At 40.2% G+C, this 27422-nt stretch overlaps 3 protein-coding genes across 5 annotated transcripts; 2 read left to right on the top strand and 1 right to left on the bottom strand.

Annotated features, from left to right (window-relative positions):
- Positions 1-735: 735 nt before the first annotated feature.
- mastl (microtubule associated serine/threonine kinase-like) lies at positions 736-7655 on the bottom strand. Of its 2 annotated transcripts, XM_061064550.1 has the most exons (13): positions 7400-7655; positions 7170-7307; positions 6470-6609; positions 6266-6354; positions 6074-6180; positions 5817-5976; positions 5533-5681; positions 4013-5023; positions 3655-3796; positions 3497-3511; positions 2165-2278; positions 1875-1976; positions 736-1640 (listed from the first exon to the last, which is right to left on the bottom strand). In XM_061064550.1, exons 1-13 carry the CDS (start codon positions 7553-7555, stop codon positions 1483-1485), a joined length of 2481 nt encoding a protein of 826 aa, XP_060920533.1. In that variant the 5' UTR covers positions 7556-7655; the 3' UTR covers positions 736-1482. The 2 variants fall into 2 exon arrangements, with proteins under 2 accessions (XP_060920533.1, XP_060920534.1); XM_061064551.1 differs by lacking the exon at positions 3497-3511.
- Positions 7656-9575: 1920 nt separating this feature from the next.
- LOC132994074 (ATP-dependent zinc metalloprotease YME1L1-like) lies at positions 9576-18907 on the top strand. Of its 2 annotated transcripts, none has more exons than XM_061064187.1 (18): positions 9576-9786; positions 11056-11175; positions 11794-11962; positions 12123-12224; positions 12335-12444; positions 12592-12742; positions 12865-12948; positions 13494-13667; positions 13782-13934; positions 14022-14154; positions 14427-14489; positions 15318-15430; positions 15932-16087; positions 16240-16391; positions 16495-16621; positions 16948-17021; positions 17731-17817; positions 17924-18907. In XM_061064187.1, exons 1-18 carry the CDS (start codon positions 9754-9756, stop codon positions 18062-18064), a joined length of 2142 nt encoding a protein of 713 aa, XP_060920170.1. In that variant the 5' UTR covers positions 9576-9753; the 3' UTR covers positions 18065-18907. The 2 variants fall into 2 exon arrangements, with proteins under 2 accessions (XP_060920170.1, XP_060920169.1); XM_061064186.1 differs by having other exon boundaries at positions 12865-12972.
- Positions 18908-19984: 1077 nt separating this feature from the next.
- Positions 19985-27127, top strand: pks1 (polyketide synthase 1). Its single transcript, XM_061064598.1, has 6 exons — positions 19985-20042; positions 20134-20287; positions 20380-20540; positions 20640-20843; positions 20949-21130; positions 21235-27127. The coding sequence occupies exons 1-6, from the start codon at positions 19985-19987 to the stop codon at positions 26722-26724; spliced, it is 6249 nt and encodes a 2082-aa protein (XP_060920581.1). The 3' UTR covers positions 26725-27127.
- Positions 27128-27422: the final 295 nt, after the last annotated feature.

The following is a 27422-nucleotide window of genomic DNA, read 5'->3' as shown; positions in this document are numbered from 1 at the left end:
AGTATGTTCAAATAGGCAGCATGTGAAATGCAAAATTGGGGCCATTATTTAAAAAAATATATATATATGGTGGACTTCCTGTTTGGTTTTGTTAGCACAAAACACAGGAGTGGCCAATGCCGTGGCATATGCCGCAACACGAGTGGCATATGCCGGTCAGGTCCACTCGTGCCGCAGCATATGCCGCATGAGTGGCACATGCTGGTTTGGTCCACTCGTGCTGCAGCATATGCCGCATGTGTCGCATCACTGGCTGCATATAAGTGGCATATGCCGCAACACGAGTGGCATATGCCGGTCTGGTCCACTCGTGCATATGCCATTCTTGTTCACTCGTGTCGGTCTGGTCCACTCGTGCCGCAGCATATGCCAGTCTGGTCAGTAAGTTAAACGTTCCTTAATATTTCGATTAAAATTCCTGATAAAAAAATCCCCTAACTTCATGAAAATGTCCACGTAACTTCTTCAGTTTTTCTTTTAAAATTTCCATGAAAGCTTCCGTGACAATTTCCGAACATTTTCATGAAAATTCTCAGCAGTTTTAAGTTTACTTTCCTTCTTTACACACTGAAAATCATAGTAGTTCAATCACCTGATGTTTTTATGTCCTGCCTTAAAAAAATAATACCCAGGACATCTCCCTTGATCGGGGCTCTGTGCAGCCAGTCCCTTCCCCCCACTACAACCCCAACACTGTGAGATTTGATTATATACCATTAAAAGGCACAACATACATCAGGTTACAAACTGATTTTATTTGTTTTTCACTTTTTTCTTAGAATAAACAAGATAAAAATCACACAAGCAGTGAGGAGCACTTATCTTTAAAAAAAAAAAAAAACTAGTAGTGTGGAAAATAGACATCGAAGTTACAAATAGAAACGACATAAAAGCATCCAAACCCAGAGCAGTTTAAATACCAAGTACCTACTATTGTCTTAAAACAATGACACAAAATATTACGAACAAGACTTACATATAAAATACATGAATGAATATATTAGCATGTTTTAGTTCAGCAGTATTGTAGTCCTTAAGAGTGCCACATGTACATGAACATAGAACATATTTATTTAGTCTTTAACCAGTATAACACCATAACAACACAGAAATCAAACCTATTATGAGCTAAAGCAGCAGTGGCAGAAACTACCTGGCTAAGGACGCAGTTTAAGAGACTTATAATAGGGTTGTAGTCCGATTTAAAAGATGTAATGTAAACCTAACTACTGTAACACATCGGTCAACAGATTCAGCTTCATTCTGGCTCTTATGACACGTGATTGCACAACAGGTAAAACATTTTTTAAAAACTGTTACAACACTGAAGAGAAAATCGATACGAATCCACAGACTCCACACATTTTAAGTTGTGTCAAAGATCTGATTTGGAAGATTTATCAACAAGTATGATGTTCTCATTTTTACCAAAAGTGTGTTGTTGACGAGTGCTTTTCGATAAAACTGCTGATGCTCGCAGCTCTACAGACTAAAGCCAGACACGGCGATGTGCTGAGCGTTGTTTCTCGCATCAAAGTACGAGGTGTCGGTTTCGTCCTCTGGCTGAGGTATGAAAGCCATCGGCAGGTTCTGCAGGTTGTCCCAGTCCAAGCCTTCGAACAGCGGGTGACACTTCAGCTCTGGGGGGGATGTTCAGACAAAAATGATTAAAATGCACACAACAGGTGTCTGACAGTTAGACGCACTTCATTAGGTAATCTACTGAAAACAGCTCCTTGAAAAAGGCCAAATCTTTGATTAATGAGCGGGGAAATTAAAGGAAATGTTCGCAGAAATATCCAGGTAACATTTCAAAGAAGATAAAGATTTCTTAGAACAATCAGAGAGAAAATAATGTAAAAAGCGACCCTCACCCTTAAGTCCCGCTCGTTTGGTCATGTCCATAGTCAGGAGGATCTCAATGGCATTTCTTGCATTTGCAGACAGTTCCTCGTCCTCCTCGGGCCAGGGGATATCTGAATGAAACCATAAACAGAAACATGTCATGATCATTATCTGTTATTCAAATTCAAATGCAGAAAGATGGAGATGAATAAAATGTTAGGCATGTTGATCTAGAGCTACTTTGAGGGTTTTTTTAGGAGGTTGTTAGACAGAGGGGCGCCAAAATCAGCATTCAGCATGTAAAAGGAAACAAACCGACCTCTGTTGAGAATATTCTGGAAGACCAGGTGAGGCGTCTCGTCGTTGAAAGGCGGCACACCGGTGAGGAACTCGAAAAGGCACACACCCAGCGCCCACCAATCCACCATGTAGTCTGGATGGGAGGGAAGAAAGTCACATTTCATTCAGCAGCTAGGTCCAAACACAGCCCCCCCCCCCCCCCCCCCCTTTGATTACTGTTAGAGTGCACTGTTTGTACTGTGGTGGCAGAAGCAGAGGCTGTGTTAGACTGAGGAGGGAGGAATTTATTCACACATAAAACAACCAATAACTGGAGAGATTTTTTTCTAAAGGGATTCACTTCACTACAAAAACTTTAATCAGAAAATCTATAAGAAAAAAAATATCTTCATGTTATGACTCAAAATTCATTATCCACCACATATCAGAGTCTAGATCTGTAGTTTTAGAGAAGAAATTTGGTTTTCAATAGATGCAGAGTTGAAATTACAATGATCAAAACCATCTAGTATTGAGTAAAGTAAAATGATTTGACAGGAAATGAACACAGAATCATTCATGTCACAGACTGACTGTTCATGCAGGGCTGGCTCTAGCCATAGGTGAGATTCAGGATGTGAATACTCTAGCAGTGAGTGTGTGGTAAAGTGAGCCAGAGAGAGAGAGAGAGAGAGAGAGAGAGAGAGGCTGAATCCAGTGTTGCTGAGGGAGAGGAGCAGGGAAGTTGACAATCCAGTAGTTGGTTTAAATTCAAAATATTCAGGGCTCACACCGGCACCCCTAAAGCCTGGCGTCCTAGGCCACTGTCTGTATTGCCTATGTCTATAGCCAGCCCTGTGTTCATGAACCCAAACAGCAATGATCATGCTAATAGCTAACATTGTGCAGCAGACAGGGGGATACTGCCTTGTTTACATCTGAATCCATTTCATAATGTCAAATCAATAAGATATTATCAGATGACTCTTTGCATTCAGATTGCTAAATGTCATAAATAAAGCCAAGACTTCCCAAAACATACAGATGTACAGAGCAGAAAAAACACGTGTCCAGTTAAAAGCACATCAGCCTTCACAAATCTGATTTCCAAACCTTAAACAATGGTGTTAGTTAAATGTTAAGAGATGATCCCATTTGTCCCAGCTGCTGAATCACACATTTTAAATAGGCTTCCCCATTCCCTCTGATCAGGCCCACAGTTTATTCACCACCAATCCAAGGGGCAGAACCAGAACCAGCAGGGAAAGGAAAATGGGAGAAGGATGAGCTAATTTCCTCTGGCACATTAGCAGGCTGGGTGAACATGCAAGCGCACTTGCAGAAATGGTAATATATATCAATATAAACTTACCACACTGATAACTTTCTGAAACCCAAAGAAGAGACCCGTCACAAGGACTACAGTGTCAGCAATCCAGTGCAATAACATATGACTGTAGGGCTATTTTGCAGGGGGGGGGGAAACAGCCATTGTTTTGTTGCTTTGGATTGTGAATTTGTTTTTCTTACCATGTGGTTTCCTCAAAAGAAGCTCTGGAGCCAAATAGTCAGGGGTTCCCAGAATGGTTGCACCCTCAACAGGCAGTGCACCCCTCCTCACACTCTTTGGAGTCCTGAACGGGGTGTGAGAGGTCGACATGGGCTGAGGAGTCTGACAAGAGAGAAATTACAAAAAATGTTTTGATTACTTTAGACATTCTCCAATAAAACACTCCTTCAATAATTAAATTATCCTGTCGACAACCCCCCCCCCCCAAAAAAATATGAGAAAAGTCCACCCTCTCTGTCTTTTGCCTGCTCTACTTTTCAGAAAATGTATGCTTTTTAAGAACAACAACCCCCCCTCCCCCCTCCCCTGTAAACTCACCTGAAATAGAGAGCTGCTGGAGTTTGGTCTCCTCTGCACCGGCGTTGCATTACCAGATGCAGAGTGATAAGAAGCCGTGGTGGACACATCCATAGCGTCGACAGAACCCATGCTAAGTCGGGACATGTTGGAGCGGTTAATAGAGCTACAGTAGCTGCGGAAAGCCACGACATTTCGTGGTTTGAGAAACGAGGGGCACTGCGCCACACCGGACAGATCAGGAGGGAGCCGGTTGAGAAAGGCCCGCTGAGATTCACCTCTCTGACCCAGGTTAACCAGTTTCGGTGTTCCAAGGGCAACAGAAGACGCAGATTGGTGGAGTGAATCAATGATGGAAGAGTCCGTGTTTTCATCCCGCTCCTCAAATGACGCTGAAGTCTGGTTGGTGGAACCCTTGTGCGGCATTAGAGATGCGTGGCTGTCAACGGTAAGAGACGTCTCATGCATGGAGCCATCGGAGTCGAGGCTCAGGCTCCTGCAGACGTCACTGTTCCCGGTAAGCGGGGACGTGAAACTCGAGTGGGACAAGTCTTTGGCTCCGTCTTCAAACACGTCCTCTGGCGGCTCCTCCAGGTCACAAAAGAGACTTTTTGCCACATTGATGGGACTGGAGCGTTTGGGAACCCAGTCTCCGGCTTGCTCGACCCGCTCCGTGGAAGCTATGAACTCATCGATTTGGATGGTGGAAAACGTTCCGGTCAGGCCAGTGTGCAGCCGTGCATCGTCCTGTGGAATCTCAAAGCATCTCTGATAATTTGAATTACTCTTTTTAGCTTGGATCTCCAACAGCTCAGGACTTTTCTCAACATCAGAAAATGTTCTCTTTACAGAAAGTGCTGATGGGAATAAATGATCCTGGTTGGTGTTGTGGGGCTTCTTTTCTTCAAGGTGGCATGCGTTGGTCTTATTGGACAGATTGCTGGTGACAGAAATGCCTGGTTTAGTAGACGCACAGGTTTGTTCCAGCCTTTTGGCCTCAGAATGTTGCCTCGCCTTCTTTTCATTTTCCTTCTGAAATGTAAAAATAAAGAAAATTATGAGGAAAAGAACAACTGGGGGATAAGATCAGAAGTGGTTGAAGGCATATTCCATTATTAGAATGGAAAGTAAGCCAATCAATCCTTTGTCAACAGTTTCCCTTTACACCTTCATCTGTTGTAGGTCATTATCATAGACTGTATATACAAATGGACAGCATGCCTCCGACTCCTTTTGTTGAACCAGATGAAGCCAGAATATCCCAGAGATGGGCGGTGCCATAATGTGAATTAAAAAAAAAGAGTCTGCGCAGAATGGATCGGCTGGAAGAACCGTTGCAAGAACATGCAACTTCCACATTTCACCACAGAGGCATTTCTACAGAAGAGGTTATTTATATATGTCACATATTATTCACAAATATCTGACACTTAATGACATTTGGGGTAACACTTTTGTTAGGAAAGACCTAACTAATCAAAATAAAAAATAGCTCAGAACACGACAGATTCCATCGAGTAAGAGGTTTTAAATTGACTTACCTCTTCACACTCCCACAGTGGACTGATTCCACCCTCGGTGTCCGTGGTGCTTCCTGCACTCATAGTCTCAAACCTCCTTCTTGTCTTCATTAGAGTAGGAGTCAGGTTTTTAGTCAGGTTTTGAGAATTAAGCACAATGCTGTTACATGCTAGGAAGACAGAGAAAACAACACAGTAAGTATATTTGACACACGGCAAAATATCACCTGATAAACACTCCATGCACTGACAGTTTAATAATGATTTAATGCTGTTGCAGTGATTCCACATGGTTAATTACATACCCCTTTTCCAAGGGTAGCGAGTTGGAGAGGACAGCTGATCTTTTGTCCTCATTAACGGAGAACCAAAGGAGTTGTTTTTCATCTTGATTTTGTCACAAGACATGGGACTGGACACAGCAGATGCACTGCAGTGACGCTTGCCTTCTCCTGCAGGCGTATTCTGTGTTGAAGAAAGAGTCATTATTCAAAAACAATACTGTGAGTAACTTTTTATGAAGACATCTCTCTATATGCAAAAATTATATATATCCACTTACAAATCCAAGGGAGGTGATCAAGGAGAGGACTTGACCCGGGGTGCGGAAGTAATCTTTCTTCGGTTTAGCCAAGGATGGAGTCGTGAGGATATCTGTAAGACTCAGCTCTGATAGAGAGCAAAGAGAAGTTATGAAGTAAAAATTATAAACTTTATAGAAGTGGTGTAAGTTTGACCCTGATAAATGTCATACCTCTGTCAAGCTTGACTTTAGAGAGGCCAAAGTCTGTAAGTTTGATGTGTCCTTCGTTGGATAAAAGCATGTTGTCTGGCTTCAAGTCCCTTAAAAAAAAATAAAAAAAACTTCAAGTTAATATTAGGTTGACAAAGAATTTCCACCAAATGCTCATTAGTCAGAGTTAAATACATTTCAGGACATAAACAGAAACAGTCGTACCTGTGAATTATACCATGACGATGAAGGTAATCCAAAGCAAGAGCCACCTCTGAAATGTATTTCACCGACATATCCTGGTCAAAATATCCATAAATGTGAAGTAGAGATTTGACGTCCCCACCAATGAGATACTCCATAACCTGTTAGCAACATGAAATAGAATAGAATAGAATAGAATTACTTTATTGATCCCAAACTGGGACATTGTGGCGTTACAGCAGCAGGTTATCCAAACACACAATATGAGTAAAAAAAACACAACATTAGCAAATCTAAACATAATATAATATTAAATACAAAGTAAATAAGCACTGAAAATATCAAAACTAAGAATGTGAATATATACAACCAGGATTTAACTTAACATTACTAGTCTTAAATAGGAAGATTAAATATGGAAGATTAAATGTAAATGTGCAGAAACAGAGTTGTAAATGGTTGTAAATTAAATATGGAATATTAAATGTAAATGTGCAAAAACAGAGTTGTAAATTAAATATGGAAGATTAAATGTAAATGTGCAAAAACAGAGTTGTAAATGGTTGTAAATTAAATATGGAAGATTAAATGTAAATGTGCAAAAACAGAGTTGTAAATGGTTGTAAATTAAATATGGAAAATTGAATGTAAATATATAGATTTAACAACTTTAACAGTGTTTTTTGTGCAAGTCATCATTATTTTGTGTCTTGTGTGTTACCAGGTAGATCTTGGTGGATGTCTGCAGGGAGTAAAAGAGGTGAACGATGAAGGGGCTTTTGCTTAAAGCCAGTGCATCTCTTTCTGCTTTCATTTGGCCCGTCATGTTTTTATCAACCATGTCTGCTTTTTTCATCACCTAAAGAGAGAAACACAACATTAACTTCATTTTTCATGTAATATATGTTGCATTTAATGGTTTAAAGCGGTCAAAGGCAGAACACAGCTCACCTTAATTGCATATAATCGCGCATTGCATTTCTTCCGTGCCAAGTACACCTTCCCAAAAGCTCCTCGACTGATGGGCTTCAAAATGATAAAATCCTCGATAGAAGGCGCTTTGGGAACTTCCACCGATTTACAGCCGTGCTTTTCATCCGCGTCCATGTTACTTGTTAAGTTTTTAACAGCCGACTGGCAGTTTCATCGCATAACAACAATCCCGGGTTTGTTTTGAAATTTTGAATTCCACTGCTTGTTCGCGGGGTCCTCGTGACGTGCCGTTTAGGTAGCCCAAGCGATTGCCTGTGTGGAAAAAGCCTTGACGTTTCTTGTAGTTTTAGTTTTGATCAGGCAGTAAGGAAAATCATGGCGAGTAAATATAAAAATGTCTTTATCTGGGGTGAATCTGAAGAGACTTTAGAATAGAATAGAATAGATGTTTATAATTGCCATTTGCACAGGTACATTGGAATTCTTGTGCGTTTCTCCCTGAGTCTGCTTCTACAAAAAAAGTAAAAATTATATATAAAATAGAAAAGCATTGTAAGAAAAAAAAGAGTAGAAAAGTACAAAAAAAGTAAAAGTAAAACTAAATAAGTTGTAGTAACAGCTAAGTGATTTAAACTAAACTGTACAGAAGTTATACACTGTATTAAAGTAAAGATATAATACAAAAAAATAACAAGGGGAACACTGTACAATGAAATGTAAATATAAATATGTTTTCTTATTGCACCTGAGGTTATTGCACACATATTTTTCACATTATATAATTGCACAGTTTTTTTGTTTTTAAGGTTAATATTGCACACTTGTATTGCACTGTGAGGTGGTCAGCTGTTTAGTCTGTGAGGTGTGGGGTGAAGTACTTCCTTCCCATCTTAATGTCCTGTGCTTACAAGTCTCACAGCAGCAGGGAAAAAGCTGTTGTGGTGTAGCGGGCCTTGTGGGTGGAGATGCTCTCTGGCCTGTGATGTCGCAGGTTATAGCCTGAGTTCTTCCACTTGAACAGAGCATGAGCTGGGTGCTGTTTGTCCTTGAGGATGCTCTGTGCTTTTCCTTAGAGCACTTGTTTGTTTTCTGTCCTGTGACCTCAAAGATTTTGGGTCAACATTAGAAGTTGGTTGTCGCTAAAAATTATTATTAACTTTTGATACTTATCGTATTCTCTATTGTATGGATAATTTAAAGCCTTCAATTACTGACATGGTAAATGTTATTTTACTCATGAGTAAATATCATATTCACTGTAGTAAGTGGAGAAACAGCAAACCCTCCTTTGACTGGTTTTTAAATGATTATCTCTGGAAAAAAATGAAATCTAGCAGGATTGCTAGAAAGATTAGTGCTGACTTATCAAAATTCTTATTGTTTTGATTTCTGGCCCTTGTTGAATGTTTTTGTCCTCCAGTTTGTTGTCTGCTTACATTTGCCTGATGTTTTCTTTTGGAAAAGTTTGATTTTTATGTATTTGTTTTTATATATAATCCCCCCTAGTCTTGATTTATGTTTGAATTATTATTATTATTATTATTATTATTATTATTATTATTATTATTATTATTATTATTATTATTATATACCCCCTGTTTTTATTTTTATTTTTATATTTATTTTTATTTTTATTTTTATTTTTATTTATCTTACCTATTCTGTTTAATGTGTATTTTTGAGCTTTCTTGTCTGTGCTGCTGTAACGCCCGAATTTCCCCTCTGGGGATCAATAAAGTATTATCCTATCCGAATTAACTTGTTCCTGTGTATTTTGCTGTTGTATGTTCATCCTCTTTAAGAGTTTGTATAAACATTTGTGTTAAATGTAATGTTAAATTTGTCAATAAAGACGGTTAAAAAAAAATATATATATATATATATATTTATCTGACCCAAGCTTATTTTTTCTCACAAGGTACCTACTGGAAGAATTCAAATAAAGTTTAATTAAAAAATATAAATGATCGAAGCACTATTCGAATGATTTCATCAAACGGGTAGTTTTTTTAAAAATTGAATTTTTATTTTTATTTTTCAGCTACTTTTTTAATTTCATTATTACTCAGTTCTATGTTGTTGTTTTTTTTTAACCGTCTTTATTGACAAATTTAACATCAAACGGGTAGTTTCTTACAAGTGACGCAACAACGTAAGCTGAACCCGGTAGTAATTTATCGTGACGTCATTTTGTAGTCTGTTTGACCTCAGAAGAAGCCGGAGAATCCATTTGCTGTTAGCTAAGCCTCTGAAAGTTGTGTAACAGGGAAAACAAGAGCACACCGCCCTAGGGAGGTCTAGGGAGCAGTAACACAGAGGGTACCTCTCCTCATACTATAATACAAATCATTTTGAAGTTTTATCCAGCAAAAATGTTTTCACTGTCAACGTTTCAGCCTCAGCAGGTAAGCCGACTGGGTAGCATTTTGTTTTATTTAGCTAGTAACGTGTTATCTCCGGACGCTCTCTCTGCCCTTTAGTTGCAAAGTAGTTATTTTTATGAATAGTTTGTTATAGAGATTACAGCGGTGAGAGTTTGTTTCTGTCGATGTCTTGTCTTTTGTAACGGGTCAATGACACATATGCTCGGCTAATATTAGCATGCTAACAAGTATCTCCATTATGAAGCCGTGCTGACGTCACGTTGTCTCATTATGAAAATAACTGTACGTGCTGCTTCTGTCATGACGTCACTGACTGATATATGTGGAGAGAATGTGCAGGAAAGTAAATTAACTGGCTGCTTAGTTAATTTTTAAAGAGTCGAGGTTACATTATTCTGCACACAGCTGACGTGTGAGGGACAAACTGCTCTGACATAACAGCCCTGCCCCCTTTCTGTACTGTAGACTAGAGATTTACCTGTACACCTTTTTAAATCAATGACCTTTCTAAGTATAAGGTACATATACTATACTGCCCTACAAAGGCAAAAAGACCTCAACTCTCCAGAGAAAAATGACTTTAAAGTATTTTTGTTGTCCAGCCAAATGAGTTGCAGAATATTGGAAATATGGCAATTCTTTGTCTTTTTAATCAGGTTATTAATGTACATAAATCATGACCTTTGACCCTTATTTGGAAGTTAAGGTACTCTGCCGTTGCATTGCCTGTACAATAATAAGGCGTCATGCCAAGGCAAAAGGCAGTAACTTCCATTTGATTCTGTATTTCACTTGGTTGCATGGTTAAAATAAAACAACCAACACTGTTTCTTTGCTACACTTTAGTCAAGCTACCGTGTGTGTCAGAAGTGCTTGATGACAGATAGTAAAACAAAGGCATATCACCTTAACTCCACTGCAGTGAAACAGTAACTTCACTTTGATCTGCAGTAAAACAAAGGCAGAAGACCTTAACTCAGTTTGAGTTTTCCTGAATGCTGCAGTTCAAAGGCAAAGACCCTTATGAGTGAAGTTACTGGACTCTGCTTTGGTTTCTCGAGGGCTTTTGGAAGTTAAGGCAAATACAACCTACTATTTTCTCAAAAGAACAGCACAATTGACTCAAGATATCTGTCCACATGATAAAGCACATCTGTAATGTTCCAAAAATGACAAAAACTCATTTTCATTACTGCTTTTTGCCTTTGTAGGGCAGTATAGGTAACGCTGTATTTGTCACCATGTGGTGAGAGATGATTATTCAACCTCCTCTGTTTGTGTTTTTGTAAGATGATACTGCCCCTCAGCCAGCTCATCAATGCCCTCCACTCTCTGAAGAGCTCAGCCACAGCTTCGGTCCAGACCCTGCACAAAGACCTTGCTCAGGACCACAGTTCATTCCTAAAAGAGGTGAGATGGACACCAGATACAAAGGGTAGACACACAATACATAATCATTAACAATCTGCAGAGTCCCTCTGCACCTTTAAGAAAAAGCTAAAGACCCAGCTCTTTCATGAATACCTACTAACTTAATGATGACGGTCTCCATATTATTGATGATGATGACGGTTGTGACGATGGTTTTTGTTTGATAACGACGACTTATAAGATGGTTTCTATACTGATTAGAGCTCTCAAGAACTGCCCTCAATGTTGTGCTTTGCCTCTGGTCACTTCCTGTCAGCACCTGTGTGTCCAATCAGACTCAAAGCTGATCGTTTGCTCTTATTGACATTGTTCCCTTTTTTTCTAGATCCTTGTTTGTGTTGTACTTACTCTCTGATGTACGTCGCTTTGGATAAAAGTGTCTGCTAAGTGAATTGTAGAATTAACGACTTTGGTATCCACTGTTTATTTCAGAGCTCTGAAGAATATCCATCCTATACAGCTGTCAACATTTTGACTTACATGTGTTTGTTGTGAAATATAAAGCACATTTTTTTTCAAAGGCTGTAAGAATCTTAAGGTTATTTAAAAATGGTCTTCATTGAGAGTTGATGATCTTTTTCTATCCCTTCCCTCCAGCCCAGCGTGAGTCTGAGGGATCTCGGCCTGTCAGAGGTCAGAGCCAGTCAGCTAGATGAGCTGGTCAGTAGGTTGCTCCCTACATTGGGAACAGAAGAGCCTCCTACTGTCGCTTCTGCGTGGAGGACAAGTCATGTTTCTGCAAACAGCTTCTTTCACAACAAGCATGGTGAGCTGCTGGAAAGCCCGAATGAGACCCATCTTTATTGCCATCTTAAGAAAGTGGCCTTCAGCATGCTGTATTAAAAGCTATCTGGTTCAGTTTTGTTCTTGTAGTTAATACATTTTTCACATTTGCACTGACCTTTTGGTGCTTTTTTTTCTGACAGGGTTTTCACACAGAAGGTCGGGAGTTTTTGGCTCTCAGTCATTCCACAGACAACACCACAGTCCTCTAAAAGACATCTGCTCAGAGCTACAATTTTTGCCTGGTAGGAATCTGACTCAGAATTCCAAACCTGCTGTTTTTAACGTAACCTGACTGTATAAATGAGCTACTCTGAGGGTAATGTTTTTGTCTTTTCCATGTTTCTCTATTCAGTTTTAGTCCAGAGTCGAGGTTTTAAGACATTTAGAACAAAGGCCAGACGAGCGGAGACTGGTTATGACGGTCCTGTGGAGTCTGAGCCATACACACCAGCCTTCATGAAGGTCAGTTTACAAGACACAGTCTATTGGAAAGATTTCCTGCACCTATTTCTGATTATACGGTACACATACGATGTACAGGTAGATTAAGAAGAGAAAAGTCATCATTTTGAATCTCACCCACTTATGCCTACTTTGATTTTCTTGCAGGGATTGCTTCAGAGGGAAAAGGGACCAGAGGCACAATCACTGGACCAAGTGATAAATCAAAGGAACCTTCCAGAGAACCAGCAGGAGGCTTTCAAGACTGGTTTCACCGAGGGCTTCATGAGGTCTCAGGCTTTCACTCAGAGAACACAAGGCATGTGGAATCCTTATTAGTGTAAACGTTGCAGTGTTTTTTTAGATGGTGGTGCTGAGTTAAAAACACATGGAGGTCCTGCGATCGATGTAAAGGAGTTTATTTCTTCTCTGTTTCGACAGACTCGCTGAGGAGAACCAGGTTGATCCTGCTGGTCCTCCTACTTCTGGGTATTTACGGCTTGTCAAGAACCCCATTTTTCTCCGGTAAAGGCTCCTTTTCTGATGCTGGTTTGTTTCCGTTTTTATTCTCTCCTATGCTTGCAAATCATCTCGCAACTCTACATGCACCCTGACAATATAACAAAGCTGGTTATTGTTGATAAAGAGGAAAGTGTGCTACCTCTGGGTTCAAACCTTACAGCACGGGTTTGCAAGTTAAATTAAAAAATATACCCATTTGAATAAATACAAAGTTTTGCATGGGCCAGGAGGTACATAGCTACACAATTATTTTAAAGATAGTAGCAAGAATTGACAAAAAATGTCAGTTAAAGAAGCATTGACGATAGCGAGTACAGCTGATGACATGACATCTCCTGGGGTGTGCATGTAGAGTTTGATTGATTGCTCTGCTGCATAATAATGTATCACTTATGTATGCCAGTTACAGGTAATATAGGAAGGTAGAACACATTCATATTTACATCTGTGCATGCCCTAACCAGCAGTTATATTGTCTGTCATTTGGAAATATTAGAAAAAATATCCTGGGATTTTTGTACTGAGGCAGTTGTGTTGCGTTTCCACAGTGAGATTCCGCACCACGTCTGGTCTTGACTCAGCAGTCGACCCCATCCAGATGAAGAATGTGACATTCGATCACGTCAAAGGAGTGGAGGAGGCCAAGAATGAATTGCAAGAGGTTGTCGAGTTTCTCAGGAACCCCCAGAAGTTTACCGTACTGGGGGGAAAGCTGCCCAAAGGTATGTTATTATTGTCTATGCTTTGACCATTTCCCTTGTTTATTGTCCTGGAAAAAATGTGGCTGTTAATCTAAATAATTAAAACTAATCTGTCTCCCTGTGCGACCCTCTCAGGGATCCTCCTTGTCGGTCCTCCGGGCACAGGAAAGACTCTGTTAGCACGCGCTATAGCCGGGGAGGCTGATGTACCGTTCTACTACGCCTCCGGATCAGAGTTTGATGAGATGTTTGTGGGTGTTGGCGCGAGCAGAATCAGGAACCTTTTCAGTGAGTGTGCTTGATGTCAAAAAAAAACAAAACCTAAGCAGTTGATAATGTCGCCAAAAAAACTTTCTTCTTTGTTGCATTTTGCAGAAGAGGCCAAAGCGAATGCACCCGCTGTGATCTTCATTGATGAGTTGGACAGTGTTGGTGGAAAGAGGATTGAGTCTCCTATGCATCCTTATTCCAGACAAACCATCAACCAGCTGCTGGCTGAGATGGATGGGTCAGTTTTCCAGCTTTGATTTATTTTAAACTGCAGGGTGTGAATATGTTCTGCTCGAGGTTTCTGCCTCTTAATGAGTTTTTCCTTTCCTGTAAGTTTGCTGAATGTTGCATAGTGCTCATGATGGATTAATGTTTGGGTCTTTGTAGATAAGATAACAAAGAGTAAGGTCTTTTACCTGCTCTTTTGTAAAGTGTCTTGAGATAACATTTGTTATGAATTGGTGCTACATAAGGAGATATTGATTGACTCAATGTTTTGGTCTTTTACAGGTTTAAACCAAACGAAGGCGTCATTGTCGTCGGTGCTACAAACTTTGCTGAGGCTTTGGATAAGTATGTTTATCTTTTTCTTATTACCAAGGCTTTAAAAGGCTTATTTTAGAAGTACAAGTTATTTTAAAGTGTACCTACAGTACTTAGAGTTCAGGTCAACCCGTACAGTGTAGATCTAGTTCATGTTTCAGTGTTTATTTCCTGCTCTGTAAACGTTGTCTTCTGTCTGTCTGATGCCTCAGGCTGTTTGAACCTTTGGCCTCGTCCTAGTTTCTGTGTTACACAGACAAAACAAACACTCTGAATATAAATGAAATACTGACTTGTTTTTAGATCAGCTGAATTAAGACAACAGCTTTCAGGGGAACAGAGTGTTTTGTTTGCATAGTTTAACGAGAAGTTAATTAAAATGTGCTGTGCAGTGAGAAAAACAAACCTTTAGTTTTATTTGGCCTGAGGTAAGACGTGTTGTTAAAAAAAAAAAAACGATGCTATAATGACAATATAGTTCAACGACACCACATGATCAACAAAAGAGCGGAGGACAACACACTGACCAACAGAAAACGTAATGTAGACGTTTAATTATGTGCATGGAGATCGAAGCGGTTGCATGCATACACTCTATGCACCATGCAGCAGTCACAGGATATAAACATCACTCCCCCTCCTATTGGCCGAAGTTGAATTCTCCGGATCCTGCTGTGTCCTCACATCAGCTCACTCGGACTTGCTGCAGAAAAAAACACTAGGGGTCTGGCAGGAGAAACTCCTGGTGAAATCCGAGCAAATTGTGTTCACAGATACAGCTGCTCCAACGAATATCAGGAGTGTTTTCTGCATGTGTAAAAGCCATGTTACTCATTGCTACTTTGCGTCTACTTTCAGCGCTTTGGTAAGGCCAGGAAGGTTCGACATGCAGGTGACGGTCCCTCGGCCAGACGTAAAAGGACGCACAGAAATTCTCAACTGGTACCTTTCCAAGATCAAAGTGGACCCGGGTAGGTTCTCAATGAAAAATATTAAAGATATTTAAAAATGTTCATAAAGCAAATATTTCTCTTTAAAAAAGGTATTATTATTGGGCTTTTGCCTTTTCTGAGAGAGGACAGTGGATAGAGTAAGTTATAGGGAAGCATGTGGGGAATCACCCGCAGGAAAGGAGCAACAGGTCAGAGTCCATACAAGCTGCATGACCTAACCACTAGCCAAATAAGCACCACGTAGAGCAACTCTTTCAAAATACTTCTCTTGTTGAAGAGTTTTCTGTAATTTTTATCTTTATTTTTCTGTTTAATCCGAGCATTAGGAGATACTTTTAGGAAAAAGCTGCACATTTGCCATCCTTGTTGACTCGAAACCATTGAAAAAAACATTAAAAGCAGTAAATCCATCAGAGAATACCTTTTGTTTAATATCCAAGAAAAACGTCTGCATTGTCCCTTTACGACTGGTCAACTTTATAAGGAAGCCTTTGTCCTTTTGTGTTTGTTCTTTCATAGCTGTTGAAGCAGAGATCATAGCCCGGGGAACAGTGGGCTTCTCGGGGGCAGAGCTCGAGAACCTGGTCAACCAGGCAGCCCTGAAGGCGGCCGTGGACGAGAAAGAAATGGTCACATTGAAAGACCTGGAGTTCGCTAAGGACAAGATCCTCATGGGTGAGTACACACAATGTTTGAATCAACTCTGCATCACATGAGAACGATTACCTGGATACACGCTCCAGTCAGCAAGGAAGGAAGGAATGAGGGTTACATTTTTTTGTGTTAATCCCTTCAAATCCTTTTTGATTTTGTCCTTTTCACACCAGGCCCCGAGAGGAAGAGTGTGGAAATCGACAAGAAGAATAAAACCATCACAGCATACCACGAGTCCGGCCACGCTATTGTTGCCTATTTCACCAAAGATGCAATGCCCATCAATAAGGCCACTATCATGCCCAGGGGACCAACACTCGGCCATGTGAGCTTCTCTTTATATCTCAGGACTCCATACCAGTTCTTTTTTGTGGTCCCTTTTTATTGAAATTTAAAGCGTTTCATAATGCTGTCGTCTCTTTCCCCAGGTGTCCATGCTCCCTGAAAATGACCGCTGGAGCGAGACGAGAGCCCAGCTGCTGGCTCAGATGGACGTCAGTATGGGCGGCCGAGTAGCAGAGGAGCTCATCTTTGGAGACGACTACATCACCACTGGTGAATATGAGAACCAAATGTTATCACGGTCCATTTAAAACCAGATGTGCTGTTAGGGATCAACTTATTTCACCCGTATTGTACACTCACAACAATCAAGACGCTTCTCATTAATCTGTTTGTACTGAAAATGAGCACATTTTTGTTGTTTAAAGACCCTTAAAGATTGATAACTTGATGACTATTGCATATTTATCATTGTTTATCTGGTGAAGTCAATTGTGATTGTGATGACCTCAGAACTACTACTACCTTAAAATGTCTGTTATATTAGCTGAAAGCTTCAGTGATTGTGTCTTAAATCTGATGTTTTTTTTATGTTTTAGGAGCATCCAGTGACTTCGATGGAGCAACTAAAATAGCCAAAATGATGGTGACCAGGTTCGGCATGAGTGACAAGGTATAATATATGTTTCTGTGGTTGATGAGTAATTGTTCTGATGCTCTAAATTGAAATAGAAGAACGTTTTTATTCAGTATACAGTGCTTCTGGAGCTTTAACTATGGTTGTAGTCAAGACCACACTAACCGAGACCAAGACATACCCGAGATTGGAGTTCTCAGAGACTGAGACAAGAACAAGACATTTAGAGATTGAGACCGAGTAAAAAACCGAGACAAGACAAAGACCATTAATATCAATAAAAAAACATAATCGTGTGTGCAGGAGGCGTGTCTCCCACTTAGACCGTTACACCAGGAAGGTTGCAAACGTAATCATGAGACCGATTTCCAGTACTACAACCCTATCTTTAACTGTACACGTGTGTCAGTCAGAGTTCACCTTTTTTTTAAACTTGATATTAAGAGTATTTTATTATCAATGTTTTTTCTGTCTTTATATCTTATCATATAATTTACTTGCCATATAAGGACGTTTCCGTTGAATCTAAACACTACAGTAGTTTATTTCAGGTAGTGTGTAAACAGAGATTGTTCAGTGATTTATTGTTGAGTTTGAAGGAATGTCTAACATCACTGTGCCATATTATAACACCTAAGACAAATTACATCTCTGTCTACCTCAAACAGTAACTATCAGAGACTGTTGCACGAGCAGGTCTGTTGGTCATTCAACCTAAGGTTTCATTTCTTTTTTTTTGTCGCAGCTCGGTGTCATGACCTACGGTGATGTGACCAAGCAGAGCCCCGAGACACAAGCTGCTATCGAACAGGAAGTCAGGGCTTTACTGAAGGTAAATATTTACTTTTTCATTTATTATAAGTATGCTACATCGCTGGAGATAATTCATAAACTCTCTTTACCAATTTCTGATTCGGCAATCTTTCTCTTCCTGCCAGGACTCCTATGACCGCGCTAAAAACCTCCTCAAAACCTACAGCAAGGAGCACAAGACGCTAGCTGACGCCTTGCTCCAATACGAAACTCTGGATGCCAAAGAGATCCAAAAGGTGCTGGAGGGCAAATCGCTGGACGTCTAAGATACCTCAGTAGATATTTTAGACTCTTGTATATATATAGAGGAAGCTGTGCAATCGTGCACAGGCCTTTTGGAGGCCTTGTATTTCATTTCTTTGTATTCTTTTTATCAGTGTGAAGAGGACGCTGAAATGACTGAGTTAAACCCTTATACATTTTGTTTTTATTCATTTTGTTTTTATTCATTTTGTCCCATTTTCTGTAGAGAAGTTTTATTTTCACAGCAGTTTGAAAGCACTTCACGGTTGAAGTGGATGATTTGTGTACGGGTTGCAAATATCTGGTGTTTCATTGAGGTCTTTTCAAAGACAGAAGAAAAAGACTCCTGTAATAGTTTTATATGTCAGAATCATGTATGATTACAAAGGTAGAAAGGTAATGAATTCAATGACGATCGTGGTTAATTAAGGTGAGATTACACCATGTTACTACATTTGTGTGTCTGATCTTTGTCCAGACATCGTATACACCGTAGGACCTTAAAGCACCTCAATCCAGAATGTAACGTTCCGCTGTAGCAAAAGTCCAGGTCATACCTCTGTTCAGTGTCGAACAGTCCATGCACAGTTTGTCCTCTAAATTGTGTCTCAGTTACATCTACCGATGCTTTCTATTGTGTGTTCTTCTTATTTATTTAAGTGCCCAAAGATGTGTTCTCTCTCCTTTTTTTTTTTTTGAAGCTAGTGATAGGCCTTCATGTGGAACTCTAAGCTCATCTGTAACAGATCAATGAGGGTAAATGTACATATATATATTAAGCGTGTTAAAGGTTGACATTGTGCTTTTGTTTGTTTCGGCAGACAAAGGTCTTTGAAGCTGAAATAAAGGTTTCTTTTACTCATGAATGTGTTGTATCATACGTGACTCAAATGAAATCCATGTAGATAGATGGACTTAATTGTTTTTCCGAACAGTGACAGGAATTCTCCCCCTGACAAAGGCTCAAATATTATTCAGTTTACATTTAAAAAAAACATGGTACAGACACATACAAAGACTGCTAAAACAGCAACTTAGAAAAACAGTTGTCATACACGGTCTATTTGAGATTGTCAAGGGTGATTATATGCAATACCTGTGTGATGGCAGTAACTGATGAGAGTATCATGGCCACCTGAGGGCAGTGTAACATGCTGCATCAACACAACATTGATACCTGAAATATCACTGGTTTGGATTAAGTTTTACTCCTGTGGGGTGCCGATGGCCGTGTGGTTAGTTCATGTGCCCTATGTACAGAGGCTGTAGTCCTCAAAACAGGCGGCAATGTTTGAATCAGACCTGTGGCTCCATTCCTGCATGTCATTCTCTCTCTCTCTCTTTGTCCTTGATTTCCAACTCTATCCACTGATCTGTCTGTACAATAAAAAACATACCAAATATACAGTACACTTGTGCTGATGGATATAATTTCAAAGCATATTTTTGTCTTATATTTTGGTTTATTATCTTTTATTTTCTTCAAAAATCAGATTGATAGTCACATCATCTGGAAGGAGGCAGATTTCTAGAAAATCTTAAAAGTAAAAAGCCCTTCATTCATTTTGCAGTAATTTGGCCTCAAGTTAAAATCAAGGAGCAGTTAAAGGTTGAAGCTGAATGGATTCTTCCTAAACACTGTCCTATTGTTGACTTGTAGATACAAGAACAAAGGTTATTGACTGCTGCTTTCCAATGCTCTTAACGTACAATTAGCGCATTTAGTCCCAGAAGAAGCCAACTGCGGTGCAACAAGCCGGGGCATTGTTGTGTCCTCTTGTCTCTTCTCACGGATCTCTGGCTCAATGCTTATAAAGGCTGGGAGGTTCAGAAGCACTAGTTGTGACCAAAGACAGCAGCTGAACTCTAGGCTCAGTAAGGATAGCCTTTAAATTCACAAATTCATTGGTCTGTATTCGGAATAAAGTCTGCAGAGCATAACAATGGAGGATGATGAGGACGGTATAGCTGTTGTTGGAATTGGATGCAATTTCCCTGGAGGTATGATCTTTCACACTATTCCTGGTATTTGAATGTATCTGTGTCAATATAGTCTTTTTAAATTTGAATGTTCTGTGGTACATTTATTAAGGTGAAGGGTTGGACAACTTTTGGAGGGTTCTGTTGGATGGACAGAACTGTGCTGTGGATATCCCAAAAGAGAGGTTTGACACCACTTTTTGGTACGACCCTGATGATAGCAAACCAGGAAAGACACAGACAATGAAGGCAGCTCTGATAAAAGGGTAAGCATTTTCTACGTTTACTGAGATAAACTGGTAGTCTTTCTTTTTGGAGCTGTTTGAATTTTGACGGATCTATCTTTGTTTTATCCTAGGTTTAATGAGTTTGACCACAGGTTCTTTGGCATTACTGAAGCGGAGGCTGATTTCATGGACCCTCAGCAAAAACTCCTTCTGCAGTGTTCATACAGGGCATTAGAAGATGCAGGAATAGCAATGGAAAGCATCAGTGGAAGCAGAACTGGAGTTTACATGGGTAACTCATATTTTTCTGCAATACTATTAATGATCGAGTCCATTTCAATTTCAAGTAAAACCATTTGTAACATACTCTTCCTTTATAATGGTGTTGCAGGTCTTATGAACAGGGATTATGAGATGCTCAGAAGTAACCGTTCTTCTACAATAAACCACTACAATGGTACCGGGACAGCAATGAGTATGGCAGCCAATAGACTTTCATTCACATTTAATCTCACTGGCCCTTCTTTAGCCATTGACAGTGCCTGTTCTTCATCTTTGGTGGCTGTACATTTAGCCTGCCAGGCTATAAAACAAGGTATTTGGTTCCCTTTCCTCTACAAATGTTATGCCTAAAATCAAGCTGATATGAGGCATTGAATATGAGTTTTCTATATTTTATATCCCTCTTTCGTTCAACTAGGAGACTGTGGAATGGCTCTGTGTGGAGGTGTGAGCTGCATAATAGAGCCAAGAGTGTTCATTGCTCTCAGCAAGGCCAACATGATCTCACCTGAGGGAACCAGTAAACCTTTCTCCAGCAGAGCAGATGGCTATGGCAGAGGGGAGGGTTGTGGTGTAGTTCTACTAAAACCTCTGAAAAATGTAAGTATTTAAAGTAATTATTGTTTTTCCTGTTGAGTTTTTCATGTCATTAGGTCAGTTTATACATGATTAAGTGTACTAATGGGTGACTTTATATCCCAAAGGCTATAAAAGACTGCAACAAAATATGGGGTATCATCAGCAAAACAGCGGTTAACCAAGACGGACACTCAGTAACTCCAATCACCAAACCCTCCATGTCACAACAAGAGGAACTCCTACGCAGAATCTACTCAGAGTCTGACCTCGCAAATGTCCAGTACATAGAGGCACATGGGACTGGAACCCCAGTTGGAGACCCAATAGAGGCAGGAAGCATCTCAAAAGTCATCGCCAAGGCCAGACCTCCTGGTGCAGAGACACTCTGGATTGGCTCTGTGAAAGGTAACATTGGACACACAGAATCTGCTGCTGGGGTGGCTGGACTAATTAAGGTACTCTTAATGATGGAACACAAGAGCATTGTTCCCACAGTTTTCTTCTCAAAAGAAAGTGCAAGTATAGATTTCGAAGCTCTGGAAATAAGTATTCCATCTAAAGCTGGACAATGGGAGACAAAAGGGTCATTGGAGAGGCTGGCTGGAATCAACAGCTTTGGGTTTGGAGGCACAAATGCACATGTGATTTTGCAAGAGTATAAACAAAACAACATACCCACTAAACTCATAAAAAGCTGCCCAACACTCTTTGTGATATCTGCAGCCTCTGAGGCATCATATAGTCTTAACATCACAGACACCCAACAGAGGCTTTGCAGAAATCAAAACGTTGACTTACAGGCCCTGTCATATACTTCAGCATGTGGTAGGAGTCATTCTAGACATAAATACAGGAAGGCCTTTCTGACTTCTTCCCTCTCAGATTTGGAACGTCAGTTGACGTCTGCATTGAAAACAAAGGTTAAGTCAACACAGTCTGACATCCAGTTGGTCTTTGTGTTTTGTGGAAATGGGGTTGCCTACAGGGGCATGTGCAGGGAACTCATGAGAGAGTTCCCTGTTTTCAGAGATAAAATCAAGGAAATTGATAATCTCTTCCAGCATCATAAAAGCATCAGCATCAGTCGGTGGTTTTCTGATGACTATGCAAATGATGATTTCAGGAAGCCAGATGTTGTACAGCCTCTTTTGTTTGCAATTCAGGTTGGCATTGCCGCTCTCCTTAAGCACTGGGGTATCAGACCTGATGCCATGCTTGGACACTCTGTTGGCGAGGTTGCTGCAGCTCACTGTTCGGGTCTTTTGTCTCTTGATGATGCTGTAGAAGTGTTGTACCACCGCAGTACTCTTCAGACCAAGGTTACAGGAGGGAAGATGCTTGTTGTAAGTAATGTGACTGTAGAAAAGGTTTTAGATAACCTGCTTGCTTTTTCGGGGAAAATTTGTGTTGCAGCGTTCAACAGCCCCCAGTCCTGCACTCTGTCAGGGGAGTCAGATGCTATAGACATCCTCCATCAGAGGTTGAAGACTATGTTTGAAGATGAAAATATCTTCCTCTATGAGTTAGATGTTCCAGCAGCATACCACAGCCATATGATGGATCCTATACTTAAAGACATTGAGAAAAGTATTGATAACTTGGCTGCCAATGACAAGGAGTGCAGACTTTATTCAACTGTGACTGGAGATGGTTCTTCAGCTTGTGACTTCATCTCTGGCAGGTACTGGGCAAGGAATATCCGAGAGCCTGTTTTATTTGAACAAACACTGCATGCTGTCACAAAAGACAAGCAATCAAAGAAAAATGTGGTCTTTGTGGAGATTGGACCACGTAGGGCTCTCCAAAGGTACTTGCATGAAATTTTGGGAAATAACACCATGGTTCTTCCTTCTGTCCAGCCAGAAAGAGATTATGACACGATGTTATCAACTGTGGCAAAACTGTTTGAACTGGGCATCAATGTGGACTGGCATCAGATTTACAGTGGTTGTGAGTTACTTCCCACAGCTTTTCCAGTCTATCAATTTGACAATTCAAAAAGGGAATTGGATTTTGAAGCTATGCGTAAAGGAGAGGAATCATGGGATTTATTTCCCCATACACTCATAACCCAAATAAAGCAGGGTAGCAAAGAGTACAGGTGCAATCTGACCCTAGAGGCGGCACCATATCTTTGGGAGCATAAAAACAATGGTGTTCCCATTGTGCCAGGTGCATTGTATGTCGAACTAGCTTATGCCTCAGTGGTGGCCACTTTAAGTCCAACGAAACCTGTCTCTGTCCTCCAGCTCAGTGTAAAATTTGAGAATGTATTTACACTGACCTCAAACTGTCATCAGTTGAAAGTGACATTGGAGCAAGAAAAGAACAAGGCTTCATTTAAAATTCAGTCTTCAGTCGCAACACATGCCTCAGGCACATATAGGTGTACAGATGGCCAACCACTGCTAGAAGAACCAACTATTTGTCTTGGCATGATCTTCCAAAGGTGCAAACTGATTATGAAGAGAAAAGAGATGTATTCAATTCTCTCTCAAGCAGGATTTGAATACGGGCCTGTCTTTAAGCAGCTTGATGATGTGCATTTTGGAGATGAATTCAAGGAAGCTGTGACAGCAATCAAAGTCCCTGGTGAACTTCTACCACACCTTCATGAGTATTTCATTCACCCTGTGGTATTAGACTATTTCTTGCAAATGACTGCTGTTGTTGCTATTGGACGGCTAGCAGATAAACAAGGATTCCCCTCAGCTATTGGTAGTGTAGTCATATCAGGACCACTACAGCGAGAGATGGTTATGTATTTACGAGCCACTCAAGAGACTCAAGGTTTTCTTGATGTATGTGGTAGCTTTTCCACCCCAGAAGGTGAGGTACTGGTGGAACTTAAAGGGTTGAGGATATCCCTTTTGGGTAACCGCTCAAATGTTGTTCAGTCATGGTTCTTCCACAATGAAGTTGTTGCAGTTCCACATAAGACAAACTTGCAGAGTCACCAAATGAAGGCAATCGTTTTCCAAGACAAACTTGGAATTGCTCAAGGACTCAGGCCATACATACACTCAGAGTCAGTATTTGTGGAAAGCAGGCAGCATTGGACAGCAGACCAAGTTCGAAATGTAGTTTTCCACTCATTTGACACCAATCTGGGTTTGGAAAACGTCCTCTTCCTTTGGGGTGTTGAAGACCTCAGTCACTTGTCATCTGAGAAGATAATGGACTGCTTGGTGACTTGCTGTGAGTTATTTCGACAGATTGTTTTAGCCTTGAAGGAGAGCAAACGCACCTGCTCCGTCCAGGTCATAACCTATAGATCAACAGAAGCAAATGTGGACCATGTCAGTGCTGGCTTTGTGCTGTCTGGTATGACAAGGGCGTGCGCAGCAGAGATTACAGATATCTCTTTTCAGTTGATTGATGTTGCTTCTTTAACGAGTGAAGACATTCAATCGCTGGTCCACGTAATTAACACCTGCAAACAGCAAGAGGTCATGATCAGCAAGGGGAAAGTATCAACAACAAGAATAACGCGAACACTTGCAATGGATGGGGATTTGTGTGCGGAGGATATGCCTTCAGATTATCAGAGCAACTTTGTTGTACAGACAACTGATCCATACAGAATGTCTCAGTTGTCTGCCATTCCCTGTGACAAAAATTCAAGTCCTATCCAAGAGAATTCAGTTGAGATTCAGCTTACAAATGTATGTGTGCATTCCTCTGATTATTTTCCTGTCACCACCTCACATTTAAACTTTGGCAAGACGATGTATTGGAACAAGCAAACATCACATAATCATAAACTACTTGCTTTAGATTTTCATGGAATTGTCACAGCAGTTGGGAAAGATGTTAGTAGGTTTAAAGTTGGAGATCATATTGTGTCTTGTTATCCAGTTGCTGCCACTGCAAAGATTATAATTCCTGAAGCAGTGTGCTACAGTGTAAAGAGACTACCATTTCTGAAAGAGACACCATGTGTGTCTTTCTTCATACTAGCATGGGAGATCCTGCAGAGAATGCTGTCAAAGGTTAAACAACAGCCAAGAAAGCTGGTGATTATCTCCTCCAACACTGCCTCCGCTCTGATAAAAGTTTTGGCTATGACAGCAAACAGGTCAGGCTGGAATGTTTCCTCTTTGCCACACTTAAGAAGAAATTCTTTACATTTTGACCAGAGTCTTGCATTTGTTTTTCTTACCCCCTTTGAGGACTCTTGGAAGCAGTTGTGTGAAATTAATGGTCAAGGTAGACATGCTATTTTTGTAAGTAGCAAACAAGTGTCATGCTCACTCTCAGCAGACATGCTTGTATTGAATGGTGAAAACATGCATGTACATAAACTGGATGTAACTGATGTACTACAGAAAGCCAATCTGCAAGAACAAACCAGGAATATCTCTAACTGGCTCATTTCATTAGACTTTGATACAGCATCTCTACCTCTGAAAAGGGAGACTTTTCAGTTGTCTTTTACAAAAGAGCCTCAGACTAACGCAGATTCTGATTCCTACTTTACAACAAAGACTGTGAAGCAAGTTGTTCTAAGAGGATCTGATTGCCCAGTATCTGATATCCCCTTGCTTACGAGGCCTGGTCAACTCTTTAAACAAAACTGTGTGTACATTGTCACTGGAGGGCTGTCTGGCTTAGGGCTTGAGACGATAAAGTTCATTGCAAACAATGGTGGAGGTTGTATTGTAACACTGTCCAGAAGGACTTTGAATGATGAATTGCAGTTTCAAATGGAACTCCTGCAAAGAAGACATAGAGTGACAATCATGAATGTCCAATGTGATGTTTCTGTGTCTATGCAGGTAGTCAGTGCAATCTCAAAGATTGAACAAATGTTCCCCTCTTGTCCAATCAAAGGAGTGTTTCATAGTGCTGCAGTATTGCATGATGGGTTGATTGAAACCCTTGATCAGTCTCTCTTCCAAAAGGTTCTGCAACCCAAAGTTAGTGGGGCTCTAAACCTTCACTATGCAACACTTCATAATAAACTGGATTACTTTGTGTGCTACTCCTCCATCTCATCATTCATTGGCAATGCCTCACAGTGTAACTATGCAGCAGCCAATTCTTTCCTTGACACTTTCTGTCATTACCGGATAAACCTTGGCCTTGCTGGACAGTCCATTAACTGGGGTCCTTTGAACCTTGGTCTCTTGTTGAACAAAGACCATTTTCAGCAGTTCCTGGAGGCCAAAGGGATGATGATAATGGATGTGTGTGATGTTCAAAAGGCACTTGAAAATTGTCTTCTGATAAACAGACCACAACAAGTCATTTGCAAGTTTAACTTCAAAAATCTGAACATTCATGTACTTTCACAGAATGCATCTCTCAGAGAGCGACTGTCAGCTTTAGTGGAAATTGAGCTAAAAGAAGATGTGAGTAATGAATCTGTGATTCAGTGTTTGTCATCTAGACATGAAAGTGTGAGAAAAATTGTCAGCGACATCAGCAATGTTAGAGTAGAGGAGCTTGAAGAGGACACAGCTCTGTGTGCACTGGGTATTGACTCAATGTTGGCAATGACTCTGCAGAATAAGATATTCCAAGAGACAGGTGTTAACATACCTTTAGTTCAAATATTGGACCCCAACAGTACACTGGGAACTTTGGAAACTTGTGTAGTGAGTAGTGAATAATTTTTCTCTATGAAAAAATACCTTCTGAGAAAGAAGGGATTTTGTAAATTCATTAAATAATAATACATTACAATACAATAAATACATTTGTTTAGTCTGAGACTGCACCATTCCTCTGCTGTAATTCTGTCCAAATATCAGCTGAGTTTGTACACTTCTCTGTAGGTCTGCTCATACCACCCTTACACAATCTCTTAAAGTTAATAATTTTTCCCCCTACTGTAAATTTGCTCAGTGACATTTTTGGATGACATTTCTGTACTACTTTCTGGTTATGATTTTAATGTAAATTTATTTTTCTAAGAAGTTCCAAATCTTTGTAAATATGTCCCTGCAAGTATTGTTGTTTTTATGTTGCACTTATAACCAAAAATGTTTGCCAATTGAAATACAAATGTCTTGATTTGTGAAATATAAACTATGTTTTATACATTTAAGAATATTTGTCATTATTTAAACAGTCGATTTTCAAAAGTATAAACAAACACTTGACACTCAAATGAATTGCTGCTTCCTGATTGGATCAAGCCTGACGTCACAGCTTTTAAATCTCAGCTGCTGCTGTCTTCTCTGCACTTCACAAGCCACTTCCAACAAAACAAGAATTTAGCTCTGTCTAATTTAGATCTGTGTCAATTGTTCACGCCTTGTAGATCAGATTGTGTGTCAGGAAAATAGTTTTGATTCTGATAGACTTG

Source organism: Labrus mixtus, chromosome 19, assembly GCF_963584025.1.
Source record: "Labrus mixtus chromosome 19, fLabMix1.1, whole genome shotgun sequence".
Taxonomy (NCBI): Eukaryota; Metazoa; Chordata; class Actinopteri; order Labriformes; family Labridae; genus Labrus; species Labrus mixtus.
Note: the sequence above shows the minus strand (reverse complement) of the source record. Positions and strands in the feature narration are given on the sequence as shown.

What these genes read in the sequence shown, in the direction of transcription:
- mastl (XM_061064550.1), bottom strand. Translation starts at nt 7,555, where the DNA reads ATGGACGCGGATGAAAAGCACGGCTGTAAATCGGTGGAAGTTCCCAAA. An exon ending in CGTCATGGTATAATTCACAG is followed by an intron (nt 6,355 to 6,469) that starts GTACGACTGTTT and finishes TTTTTTTTTAAG; the next exon opens with GGACTTGAAGCCAGACAACA. An exon ending in TCGCTACCCTTGGAAAAGGG is followed by an intron (nt 5,682 to 5,816) that starts GTATGTAATTAA and finishes CTGTCTTCCTAG; the next exon opens with CATGTAACAGCATTGTGCTT.
- LOC132994074 (XM_061064186.1), top strand. Translation starts at nt 9,754, where the DNA reads ATGTTTTCACTGTCAACGTTTCAGCCTCAGCAG. An exon ending in ACACACCAGCCTTCATGAAG is followed by an intron (nt 12,445 to 12,591) that starts GTCAGTTTACAA and finishes ATTTTCTTGCAG; the next exon opens with GGATTGCTTCAGAGGGAAAA. An exon ending in AGGCTCCTTTTCTGATGCTG is followed by an intron (nt 12,973 to 13,493) that starts GTTTGTTTCCGT and finishes GCGTTTCCACAG; the next exon opens with TGAGATTCCGCACCACGTCT.
- pks1 (XM_061064598.1), top strand. Translation starts at nt 19,985, where the DNA reads ATGGAGGATGATGAGGACGGTATAGCTGTTGTTGGAATTGGATGCAAT. An exon ending in TGGATGCAATTTCCCTGGAG is followed by an intron (nt 20,043 to 20,133) that starts GTATGATCTTTC and finishes ACATTTATTAAG; the next exon opens with GTGAAGGGTTGGACAACTTT. An exon ending in CAGAACTGGAGTTTACATGG is followed by an intron (nt 20,541 to 20,639) that starts GTAACTCATATT and finishes ATGGTGTTGCAG; the next exon opens with GTCTTATGAACAGGGATTAT.